Below are 13,352 nucleotides of genomic sequence, written 5' to 3' on the forward strand. Positions count from 1 at the left end.
CGCACCACTGCACTGTAGCCTGGGCAACACAGTGAAACTCCATCTCAAAAAAATAAATAAATAAAATTTTAAAAAATACACGTGTGAGTATTTTTAAATCCTTAAAAATGGGCACATTTATTAATGGAAATTTTTCCTAGGAAATGATCTGAAAACAGCACAGTTTGTACAGAAACATTCTTTATTGTTTACACAATGAAACCACTTAAACTGAATGTTTTTATAGTGTGTACAGCCATTAAAATCCCTTAGTAGTTTGGAAAGGTGTCCGCATTTAATTAAGACACTTAAAGCGTGTGTTCAGTTTTTGTTTAAAAAAAGACATGCGTGTGCTTACAACATCCCTTAAATTAAGTATTACGGAAATAAAAAAATTTACCTTTTGCGAATGTGTGCAGAAATGGAATTCTTCCAGCTAAAAATCTATTAGATATTTAAACCAGAATTTTGATTTTTAGTCACTGCAGTGTGAAATATTGTAGCAACCATAGAGGAATATTTGAAAAATCTTACTCTCAAAATATTCTTGAATGGGAGTGGTGGCTCATGCCAGTGGTCCCAGCACTTTGGGAGGCCAGCGGGGGTGGATCATGAGTTCAAGAGATTGAGACCATCCCGGCCAACATGATAAAACCCCGCTTGTACTACAAATACAAAAATTACCCAGGCGTGGTGGCATGTGCCTGTAGTCCCAGCTACTTGGGAGGCTGAGGAGGAGGATAGCTTGAACCCAGGAGGCAGAGGTTGCAGTGAGCCGAGATCTGCAATCACGGCACTATATTCCTGTCTCATGACAGAGCGAGACTTCATCTCAAAAAAAAAAGTCGTTAATTATTTTTTCGTTGAACACGTTTGTCTTTTTTCTGTAACTTTCTTTGTATGTATACTGATTTATTTTGATTTTTTAACCTCAATTACTATACTGTTACTTTCTTGATGAAATAAAAATTTTCCATTTTCTTTGCTCTGATTAGAAAACTATCCTACCCAAACTCAGTATATATGGTTATAATTGGGATTGCATGCTTTCCCAAATATTATGACAAAACTTCCCAAAACTCAATGAAATGCAATACCCACTATTCAGACAAATGTTTTAAAGTCATACTTCCTATAAATGTGCTGGTACTTGGAAATTGTGTCTTGGTACAGATATTTCGGATTCATAGAACATTAAATTTATAGTAGTGCCTTACATTTTGGTGTTTTCATTATAACTTCAAAATAATATATTTAGAGCATTTTGTTTGAACACATTTACAATTACATTGTAAATTTGGTGATGCTAAGTTTAGAAGGTTTCCCATTTTGTAAATCTCAAAATAATTTTGAAGGTAGAATTAATATGAGTATTGGTCCACTTACAGTATAAATTTTTTTCATGTATAAGGATCGAGATGCACAAAAGATCCAGTGGATAGATCACTTTATAGAAGAACTTCGCGGGAATGACAAGTGGGTAATTCCTGCTCTGAAACAAATAAGAGAAATTTGTAGTTTGTTTGGTGAAGCACCTCAAAATTTGAGGTAAGACTTTTTTAATAATTTTTTTTAATTTTTATTTGTATGTTATGTTGAAAATGGTACATGAAAGCAAATTTTAAAGAAAGAAAACCATGGTGGGAAAACAAGAAATTTTTAAGAGTTTGTTTACAACAAAATAAGGATCCTTGATCATGTTCAACTTCTTTGTATTTTATGACAGATAGGTAAGTGATATATTCAGTACTAAATAGCAATTAAGTATCATAGCCACATTACCGCCTTTTAGGTCTTAGTTCAGAATTGTCAGAATTGTCTCTGACTTCAGCAGATGTATCAGATATTTATCAGATATATTTATCTTGCTCCTCATTTTAGGCTATCCTTTCGACAGTTAACTCTGTCTTGGCTGAATATTAAATAATCTATTTTATTTTATTGTAAGATACTGAAAATTAATGAAATGAAAGGAAAATAACACGGGGATGGAGAAACCTATGTTAGTTGAAGTATATTCACAGTGCAGTTAAGATTCCCAGTAGTGAACTCCAGGTTTATCTAACTAGCTGTAATCTTAGAAAGATTCCCTCGTGGGCTGGGTGCCGCAGCTCATGCCTATAATCCTAGCACTTTGGGAGGCCGAGGCCGGCAGATCACTTGAGGTCAGGAGTTCAAGACCAGCCTCACCAACATGGTGAAATGCTATCTCTACTAAAAATACAAGAAATTAGCTGGATGTGGTGGCAGGCACCTGTAATCCCAGCTACTCAGGAGTCTGAGGCAGGAGAATCGCTTGAACCCAGGAGGCTGAGGTTGCAATGAGCTGAAATTGCGCCCTTGTACTTCAGCCTGGGCAACATGAGCAAAACTCTGTCTCAAAAAAAAAAAAAAAGATTGTCTCATGGTGTAAGAACATTTGTGTTGTGTATCAGATGATGATTAATCAAGATGCTTTACAGCTTTAGATTGATAAAATTATGCCCCAAGGAGAATTTTTGTGTTAATAGAAGCTTAAAATGCCATTTATGTTTTGTGATTTTTTTCAAGTTGACTTTTGACTCTGTTTTTCTAATGTTGGAAATATTAAAGGAAATTTGAAAGTTTCATGGGAATAAACATTGGAAAAAATACTTATGAAGGACATATTTTGATTTTGTTTATATATACCATTTGTCTTTTATCAGACATATCTATTTACTATAGATAGATGCAGTACATATACTCTCTCAAGACTGGTGACCTCATTACCAATAGATTAGTAATGATTGTGAGTTGATTGGTTTAGTCAATAATGACAAACTAGGAAGGAAAAGAGAGCTAGATATTTTTGGTGATATCTCCAGATAAAATGGTGTGAACTCATTGTTCCAGAATGTACCTGGACGTCTGATACTCTTCATCATGCAATATATGTGTTTTCATACTGATAGATACTTTTTATTTTTGAATAAGAATACTGAAATAGATATTTGGTTGGAGGCATGGATTATGTTTTTTACACAGTTTGATATTTTGTTAAGGGGAGGATATTGACACATTTTATTAAGAATGTATAGCATTAAAATTTTTTAAAGTAGTAGCTAGAATTTAGCTTCTGTAAACTCTCTTAATTATAGCAATTTTCATTTGCCTTATTGTACTGTTAAGTTCTTCTTATTTCAGCCAAACTCAGCGAAGTCATCACATATTTTATCGCCATGATTTAATCAACCAGCTTCAACAAAATCATGCTTTAGTTACTTTGGTAGCAGAAAACCTTGCAACCTACATGAATAGCATCAGATTGTATGCTGGAGGTATGTATGATGAGCTAAAATTAACTATGGGGAATCAACTTTGTTTTACTCTAAATGTTAATAACCTAAGAAATGACATTTATTTTTGAATGAGAAAAAATAGAAGTGGATTGATACTTCAGATTGCATTCACTTAAGGAATATGATCTACTTGGCAAAGTAGATCCCAAATCTTAGGCAAGCTAAACTCCAGGCCACCTTTCCCAGTGTCTTTATTAAATGCATGTGTACTTACTCATCCTTCTTGTTTGTATTTTTTCTTTCATACCTGGGAGTTCTGCCTGTTAGTACCTTTGGTAGGTTGTAATTCTCTTGGGTCTCTTTGGTGTGTACTGAAGCATTAAGCTTTTGCTCTTTTTTTGAGGGGGACAGAGTCTCACTCTGTTGCTCAGGCTGAAGTTCAGTGGTAGTCTCGATTCATTGCAACATCTGCTTCCGGGCCCAAGTGATCCTTCCACCTCAGTCTCCTGAGTAGCTCGGACCACAGACACTCACCACTATACCCTGCTGTTTTATATTTTTAGCAGAGACAGGGTTTCGCCATGTTGACCAGGCTGATCTTGAACTCCTGGGCTCAAGTGTTCCTCCGGCTGATCTTGAACTCCTGGGCTCAAGTGTTCCTCCTGCCTTGACCTCCCAGGGTGCTGGAATTACAGGCTGAGCCACCATGTTCTGCTTAATTTGTTGTTAATTTTGCCTGATTCTGTTATTACATATATTATAGTTCTTAATAATTCTGAAATATTGTTATCCATTGTTTAAAGAGCTTATTAGAAATTCACTGGATTTGTAATCACTAGATGTGTCATTGCTTCTTAGACTATGAAATATTTTTAAACTATTTCTTGTATTATACTTCTCAACAGTCAGCCTTTTAGTATATGCTATACGGAGATCTATCTTGGCACACTGAAGGCTAATTCCAATGTTATTTGTCCTTTAACAGTTTTAATACATTTATGTGTGCTGGAGCACGTAGTAGTCTTTCTGCAGGTATAGCTGTATCCCCCTTCCCCAAAAGTTCATAAAACATCTGCGTCCCAAATCAACCACTTCACAGGCCCAATTTTTATGATTATAGAGGAGAAAAAATTTTATTGGCCAATTTTGAAGGCAAGATTTACCATAATGTTGAACCAAAATTGCTGCTTAATTGATTCGCTATGTTAGTATCAATCATATGTTGAAAATGTGGATATTTGTATTATTAACTGTTTGAAAAATATAGTAAGAGTCTTGGTATGGTTGAGTTTGTAAAAATTCTCAAGTTTTTACTTAATACATCTTTTTGAAGTCAATAAAATAATAGAAAACTTAAGTAACTTCCACTTACCTGTGATTATGTCAGTGGCTTCTATTCCTCTCACATTTTACCCACTCTTTTTACGCTTGCTGTGGAACTATAAAAGCAATCTGAGCATTAGGTGCTACATGCATTTCAATCCTCCCAGTCAGGTTCAGAAGCTCGAAGGCAAAAGTCGTAGGACAGGCAAGCCCATATAGGCGTGCAACCAACCTTGATGGCCCCTTTCTTTATTAAGAGCAGCTAAAAAAGTTAAAGCAACATAAAATTTGCATATCATTCTCTTAAATTCTGTATCACCTCAAGTCTTCTATCTTCTTGAAGATACAAGGGCCCTCCCACATGCCAATGAAGACCGTCCCCAAAAGTGATCACAACTAGACACTTAACTCCAATGATAATTTTATTCATTTTGGTGGTTTTATCTGTAATTGTAATGTTATTGTCAATAATTGAAGACCTAATTTCCAATTCGGTCAAGAGGAAAGGCATAGGTGCATTCCAGCCTCACTAGGGTACTCTGTTTATTTGTTCAAATTCTACTTGAGTTCTTGACTGATGTCTTGTGATCATGAGTCAAGAAATAAAGAAATTCCACATTCTTCATTTTCCTCATGTTCATATTATTTGTTTATAAAATTGAAGATAGGAATATAGGCTTTATTGTTAAACTGCTATAAAGTTTATATAGTTAAATACACAATTAGTTTGTATAGTTAAACCTACCTCCAACTGGGTGACTTGCAAAGTACTTAAGCCTTCTGTGATTAGGATTTACCAGATTGGTAAAACAAGAATAACAGTAGTGTATACCTATTTTATAAATGAGTTAATACATTCTAGAACATAGTATTTGCCAGAATGTTACCAGTATACAGCACTTGCTTGAACGTTTTCTATAATTATACGGTCTCCTGAATTCATTGATTATGTTTTCTAGAAATAATCATTTACCTTTAATATTTTCCGTTTCTGAGTGATGTTGCTCATTCTGAGTAATATTGCTGAATAATGTCAGTTTGTTCTTAAATATACCGATAAAATTTCTCCTACTAAAACTTATGTGATTAGGATTGTATAAACCAATACCAACAAAAACTATGGTGATTGCATCTTAGCAGTTTCTTAAAGCATAGCATGTGATATGCAAATAGATTTGAAGTTCTTGCAGTTCACTAATGTTTTCTTAGTTTCTGATAATCATTTCATTAGTCTCTATTCTGACTATGTACGATACTACTAGTTGTTTATTTTTGTGAAAACATTTCCCCAGTGGCATGGTCAGCTAATTTCATGTTATTTTAGATAACAAAGTAACATTAAGATTTTACTTATGGCAGAAACGAGTGCCGTTGTCTCACTACTTGAATTTAGCAAGGAATATTTCCTGACTCACATTTTTAAAAAAAACCTTTATGTGCATCAACAAACTATCAGCCACTTTGTTTATCTCATTGAAAGGACAGTATTTTTACTGATTTACTTATGAGACAGTTTTATATGTCATTTTTCCTGATTTCTGAATAAAATTTGTAGGATTTACACTAATTACAGGGCACATTACTGTTCAAGAAAATGTGTTTTTCTAAGAATTGTCATTTTAGACCTCTTCTGTTCTTTCTGCTTTCATTATAACAGTTGATTCTTTTGGGGACCCGTTGCCACAGGAAAAAAGTCTCTTCACAAGTGTCACTCAACGACGACAGTGCTTAATGCAGAATCTGGCTTTGATTCACTTACTAATTCTACTTCATTTTCTTTTTCTTTTTTTTTTCTTTTTTTTTTTTTTTTGTTGTTGAGACAGGGTCCTACTTTCTCACCCAGGCTATAGTGCAGCAGTATGATCTCTACTCACTACAGCTTCTGCCTCCCAGGTTCTCCTGTCTTAGCCTCCCAAGTAGCTGAGATTACAGGAATGAGCCACCATGCCTGGCTAATTTTTGTATTAGAGACAAAGTTTCATCCTGTTGGCAAGGCAGGTCTGGAACTCCTGGCCTCAAGTGATCTGTCTGCCTTGGCCTCCCAAAGTGCTGGGATTACAGATGTGAGCTATTGTGCCTGTCCTTACCTCATTTTTGCATGCCAGCTATGAAGTACTATTAAATCTTTGGTGTGGGTTCTTCTGATTTAAAAAGTATTTTGAACTAAAGTGATTATTTTCCCGAAGTAAAATTATTCTTTGACTCTGTCACTACTCTTTGACAGTGTCGGCTTTGTACTGGAAAGTACAGGATGAACTTTAAACATCCTTCTGTGCCAGAAATTGTAAGAAGTTTTTAGAAAATCATATTGACATATCAAAAAAGACATAGGATTCACCTCTCAGTAGCCAAATCTGTAACAATTTGAGCATCAAAATATTATACTTAGGACATAACTGCTTTACAATATGAGTCCTTTAGTTGATATTGATAAAAATAAATGGAGAACAATGCAAACTAAAAACATAGGGAAAAAACAACAGGTGATAAAAGTAGCTGAAAGTCTAATAAGAAATGGTTTACTGACGTAGTGTCAAAGTATCCTCCCAGAAGTTTTTACAAAGAGAGAAATACTAACTTTTCAGTGGAGAAACGTGGCAGAAACACCTTAATTAAGTGATCTAAGTTAAAACATAGTTATTACGTAGGACACACTGACATGGCTTCTGATAATATGTGAAATGAACACAGGATATCTTTTGGAGTATTTTGTTAAAAAAATACACAACCTGAATCTATAGAAAATACAGAAGGCAAATTGAGTGGCATTAAGTGACTTCATTCTTTAAAATGGTCAAGACAAAGAAACACAAAAAAGATACAAGAAAACTTTAGGTGAAAGAAAGCTACTTGTAGTATATGAGCCAGAGTTTTATCCTGAAATTGCAGAAAAGAAGGCATAAAGTGATGACATTACTGGTACAATTCATTAAGTTTCTAAATACACTATGGATCTGAGAGCAGTCTTGTTGGAGTCTTAAAACCTGGTAAATATACTGTGGTTATGAAAGATGTTATATGGTTGATCCTTGAACAACACAAAATTAGGGGCCTTGACACCCCACAAAGTCAGAAAATCCATGTATAACTTTTGACTTCCTCAGAATTTAATTACTAATAGCATACTGTTGACTGGAAAGTATTAATGATAACCAAAACAGCTGATTAACACATATTTTATCTATTATGCATATTATATACTATGTTACAATTAAGTAAGCTAGAAGAAAGAAATGTCACTGAGAGTATTGTTAGGAAGAAGATACCTCTACTGTTCATTAAGTGGTAGTGCATCACCCTGAAGGCCTTCATCCTGTCTTCACATTGAGCAGGCTGAGGACAAGGAGGAAGAGGAAGGGTTGGTCTTGCTGTCTCAGAGGTGTCAGATGAGGAAGAATTGGAATGTGAGGCAGAAAAGGTGGGCACACACTGTAACTTTAGGGAAATATTATTTCTGTCTGATGTTTTTGCTTTGTCGTGTCTCAAAAAGTGTTTGTATACAGCAGGGGTCCCCAACCCCTAGGCCAAGGACCATGATTGGTCCCTGGCCTGTTAGGAACTGGGCCACACAGCAGAAGGTGAATGGCAGGTGAGGGAGCATTAGCGCCTGAGTCCTGCCTCCTGTCAGATCAATGGTAGCATTAGATTCTGATAGGAGCAGGAACCCTATTGTAAACTGCACATGAGAGCTATCTAGGTTGAGTGCTCATTGCACCTGATGCCTGATGATCTTAGGTGAAACAGTTTCATCCCAAAACCATCCCAACCCCTGTCTGTGGAAAAATTTCTTCCAAGAAACTTATCCCTGGTGCTAAAAAGGTTGGGGACTGCTTCTATACAGTACCAATTGATCCTGCACCATTTGCTGTAATTTCAGTACCTATATTATGGAAGTCCATGTCATAGAAGAAGTCAAAAGCAGTCTTGAGTAATCGGAATCCTCTGCCAGCTTGTTTAATGTCAGTTTGTTTTCTGTCAATGCTTCTACTACTTCCTCATCGTCTGCCACTGGTTCAAAAGCATTCATTTCCACTAAGTTGTCCTTTGTTAATTCCTTGGGTATGTTGTCTATTAGCTTTTGAATTTCTCCAAGAATCATATCATGAAACTGTTAACCAACATATGGTTTTTGCTGTTTGCATGATCTCTTTCATGATTACCTGAATGAGCTCTGTTGTAAATCCTGTGAAGTCATGCGCAACATCTGGACATAGTTTTGAATGTGTTGTTTCCAGCCTGATGGGTTTCATCACCTTTTCTGTTACACTGATGGCATCTTCAGTGGTGTAATCCTTACACACTTTCATGATGTTCTTTCTGTTAGGGTTCTGTTAGACAGCATTGACAGTCCTTTCTAGGGAGTACCATATGTAATGAGCCTTAAAGTTCCTTATGACTTCCTGATCTAGAGGCTAAATTAGAGATGTGTTTGGGGGCAAGCAGACCACATTGATGCCTTTGGCCAGAGGCACTGTCTAATGTCAAAAGAACATTAAAAGGTAACCAATTACTGGCAAGATACTTCCTGACTTCAGGGACAAAACTTTGATGGAACCAACCCAGAGAAAGTGTTCTAGTTGTCAAGCCTTCTTATGCAATCACAAGACTGGCAGCTGGTGTTTGTCTTTTCCTTTCAAGGTGGAGGGTTAACACTTTATATTAAAAGAGCCATCTGATCATTAGCCTGACTACATTTATAGTTAGCATAGTCTTTCCTGCCTTAAATCTTAGTAGTTGCCTGTTTCTTACTAACAAACGTCCTCTGTGCCTTTTTTTTTCTTCCAGAATAGGGCACCTTCATCTGCATTAAAAGCCTGTTGAGGCAGATACTTTTCTCCTCAACAATTTTACAAATGTCATCTGGGAACTCACCTGCTGCCTCTTGCTTGGCAAAAGCTGCTTCTCCTGTTATCTTGATATTTTTAAAGATAAACTGCTTTCTGAAGTTATCACATCATCCTAAGCTGGCAATTCTCCAGTTTCAAATCCTTCACCTTCTTTTTGCTGGATCTGACCCGCAGACTCTTGCCAAGCGACTGATGAAGAAATGTACACAGACACAGGTTTTTTTTTGCCTGGGTGCAGCTAGGGGACTGAGCCACTCACAGACACCAAGGAGGGTACTGTAAAGAGTCACAGCAGTTGCAGCCCCGACAAGTGGGCATTTATTTAGTACAGATTTAATGACAAAGGCTTTGAGTCAACACAACTTGTGGGTAATTACCCGGAGAGAGCAGTCCTGCACACGGATGATTAAGGCCAAGTTCTGAGGCCTAAGTAAACTTAACTTACCTAGATCAATTCCTTTACAGTTTCTTGTAATCTGCCTTTTACTCTCAGGCTGTGGATAAGACAATTTGGCTGCCTTCAGCCAAATTCTCTTTCAAAGCTTTTGCAAAACCTCCTAGCCTTCCAAGAACGTTTGCATCTTTTCCTATAATTTCTCCCACCACCCTGACCAAACTTCTACCCCTTTTGCTTTAATTTGTCATAATGACTTTGATTTTTCCCATTATATTAGTCTATAAGTGTACCTTTTTTATAGCAGTCATGCTCAAAAAAAGTGCATTTTTCAATACAAAATTGAAGATATTTCCCAAAAGTACAGTTTGTTCCTACTGGCATAGATGCAATGACAGCTTCATGAAGTGTGTGTGTGTTTAAGTCCTTATGCGGAATTAATTTATCGTGAAATGGGGGGCAGTCATGGTTGCAGACCTCAGTCTACAATGCATATCAACCAGTTCAGCTTTTTCTTGTGATGTCATGATTTTCACTTTTTTGGGGAGCACATCATTTGGGTTCTCTGGTGTCATTCATTGTTTCTATTACTGCACTAAACACAAAAAATACATGAGAACTGCAAGAGACTGTTTTGTTGTTGTTTTTTTTTTTTTTGAGACAACGTCTCACTCTGTAGCTTAAGCTAGAGTACAGTGGCATGATCTCACCTCACTGCAACGTCTACCATCTGGGTTCAGGTGTTTCTCCTGCGTCAGTCTTCTGAGTGTCTGGGATTACAGGCATGCGGCACCACGCCCAGCTAATTATTGTACTTTTAATAGAGATGAGGTTTCACCACATTGGTTGGGCTGGTCTCAGACTCCTAACCTTGTGATCCTTCCTCCTCAGCCTCCCAAAGTGCTGAGATTATGGGATTACAGGCATGAGCCACCACGCCCAGCCAAGAGATTACTTTTTTTTTTTTTTAACCATGGTACATAATTTACTGAAGAGACTTAACTGCTCACTCAGGAGATTAAAATCACACAGCATTTAGAATCACACAGCATTTTAAGTGGAGACTCGCAACACTGATGCTCACTGAAATAAACATATTTTAAGTATTCATGACATTTAATTTTTTCTTAAAAAAAATTACTATTTTTTTGAGACCGAGTCTCACTGTCGCCCAAGCTGGAGTGCAGTAGCACCATGTTGGCTCACTGCAGCGTTTGTCTCCTGGGTTCAAGCAGTTCTCCTGACTCAGCCTCCCGAGTAGCTGAAATTAGGCACCCACCACCACACCCAGCTAATTTTTATATTTTTAATAGAGATGGGGTTTCACTATGTTGACCAGGCTTGTCTGGAACTCCTAACCTCAGGTGATCTGTCTGCCTTGGCCTCCCAAAGCACTGAGATTACAGGCATGAGCCACCGTACTCAGCCTTTTCTAATTTTTTTTTCAATATTTCTAAGCTATGTTGTCCATCTGTTTTATTTAAACGTCACAAATTTTCTAAAAATTTTCCAGTACTCATCATTTATTTAAAAAGATCCATGGAATAAATTAATGAGTAGATCAGTGCAGTTCAAACCCATGTTGTTCAGGGGTCAGCTGTACTTGTTATTGGGAAATAAACACAACTTTAAGGAATAAAATTAGATGATGTGTCTAGCTTACCTTCAAATGGTTCATTAAGATGACATATATAAACAGAGATACCTGTAAAAACAAATAGGCAACATCTAAACAGTTGGTATATCTGGATAAAGAGTCATTCATGTATTATTTTTGCACCTTGTCTATTTTGAAGTTACATTAAAATGTAAACACATAAACCACCTCCGTGCCACACACTCCCCCTCAAAAAAAAAAAAATAGCTTTTAGTTCAAAGGCTGTAGGGGATGAAAAAGTACCTCAAGTGCCAGTCTGACGTTCAATCAGATGTTTCAATATCAGTGGTCTGAAAAACAAGAAAACTTACATGCAACTAAAAGTCTTTTTATATTGTCTCAGATTTTTAAAGAAAACTCAAGGGTCTGCAATTTGTTGCAAACTGTCGATTTCATGAAAGTAAGCTGTGCATTTTTACAACTGTTGGCAAGTGTTCCTGTATATAGAAGTAAAAAGCCATGAGTCAAAATATGTGAGATTTCTTTCTTCACTAAATAGTGCACATTCTAAATATTCTATTCCATCTTTATGCAAGTCAAGATTTTGCTTCTAATTGAAGTTTCACAGAATAAACAAATCTTTCCATTTTGAAGATTTGGGTGCTTTTCCCAATTCCAGTAGCAACTCACACAGTTAACATTTTTTTGATATGAAGTGTGAACGTTACAAGGTCCAAGAGATGTATACCTGAGAAATACCTGTGTCTGTTGTAAAAGAAAAACAGCATGTTTCTCTGTAATACGTTTAAAAGTTTCAGAATAAAGGTCTTTCATTCCTGACAACACTTGGTATTGGCATATATTTCAGCTGTCTTCTGTTTAATCTCACAAACTAATTGAGTGATTTTTAGGCATACGGTTTTTATCGTATTCTTCTAATGCTTTCGTTTTGTTACTTTTACTTTGCTAGGTGTTGGGATAAGCCACCTTAGGGTATTTTTCTTTAACAGCATGGCTTTGTGTTGGAATAAATTCATGTTTTAGTTGAGTGTTACTTTTTGAATAAGAGAGTGTGTGTGTGTGTGTGTGTGTGTGTGTGTGTGTTGGAGTCTGGCTCTGTCACCCAGGCTGGAGTGCAGTGGAGTGATCTCAGCTCACTGCAACCTCTGCCTCCCATGTTCAAGTGATTTCCCTGCCTGAGCCTTCTGAGTAGCTGGAACTACAGGCCTGTGCCACCACACCCGGCTAATGTGATGTATTTTAGTAGAGACCATGTTGGCCAGGATGGTCTAGATCTTCTGACATTGTGATCCACCCACCTCTGCCTAGCAAAGTGCTCCGATTCCAGGCGTGAGCCACTGCACCTGGCCAGGACAGTAGCTTTGAACTTAATCTTAGCTGTTTAAAATTTATTTACAGGCCAGGCATGGTGTCTCATGCCTGTAATCCCAGCACTTTGGGAGGCCAAGGCAAGCAGATTACGAGGTCAAAAGATGAAGACCCATCCTGGCCAACGTGATGAAACCCTGTCTCTACTAAAAACACAAAAATTAACTGGGCATGGTGGTATGCGCCTGTAGCCCCAGCTAAGAGACTGAGGCAAGAGAATCACTTGAACCCAGGAGACATAGGTTGCAGTGAGCCAAGATCATGCCATTGCACTCCAGCCTGGCAACAGAGCGAGACTCCATCTTAAAAAAAAAAAAAAAAATTATTTACAAAATACTGAAAGATTTCCACCCAGTACGTGATGTTAATAAACTAAATAAAAAACATTTACCAATTTTATATTAAAAAAATAAAGATTTCCGACATAGGTGAGGCCTAGTTTCCAGCACAGGTATTTATAATCATAATGACAAGGTAGGTTTTTCTGAGTATCTGAGACTGAGCCAGTTCATACGCTGGTGATTGAGATACTTGTTTGATAACTTTATCAAATACACTGGCAT

At 36.9% G+C, this 13,352-nt stretch overlaps 1 protein-coding gene across 13 annotated transcripts in view; it reads left to right on the top strand.

The window, feature by feature from the left end:
* Nucleotides 1–13,352, top strand: part of USP9Y (ubiquitin specific peptidase 9 Y-linked) — a 211,387-nt gene that overhangs the window by 101,613 nt on the left and 96,422 nt on the right. For 9 of the 13 annotated variants that reach the window (XM_077989774.1, XM_077989784.1, XM_077989785.1 and 6 more), the window contains 2 exons: nt 1,391–1,527; nt 3,130–3,278. In XM_077989774.1, coding sequence (XP_077845900.1) covers nt 1,391–1,527; nt 3,130–3,278 — 286 coding nt within the window. The remainder of the gene's footprint in view (nt 1–1,390; nt 1,528–3,129; nt 3,279–13,352) is intronic. The other 4 variants (XM_077989779.1, XM_077989783.1, XM_077989780.1 and 1 more) reach the window with 1 other exon arrangement.

Source organism: Macaca mulatta, chromosome Y (genome assembly GCF_049350105.2).
Source record: "Macaca mulatta isolate MMU2019108-1 chromosome Y, T2T-MMU8v2.0, whole genome shotgun sequence".
Lineage (NCBI taxonomy): Eukaryota > Metazoa > Chordata > Mammalia > Primates > Cercopithecidae > Macaca > Macaca mulatta.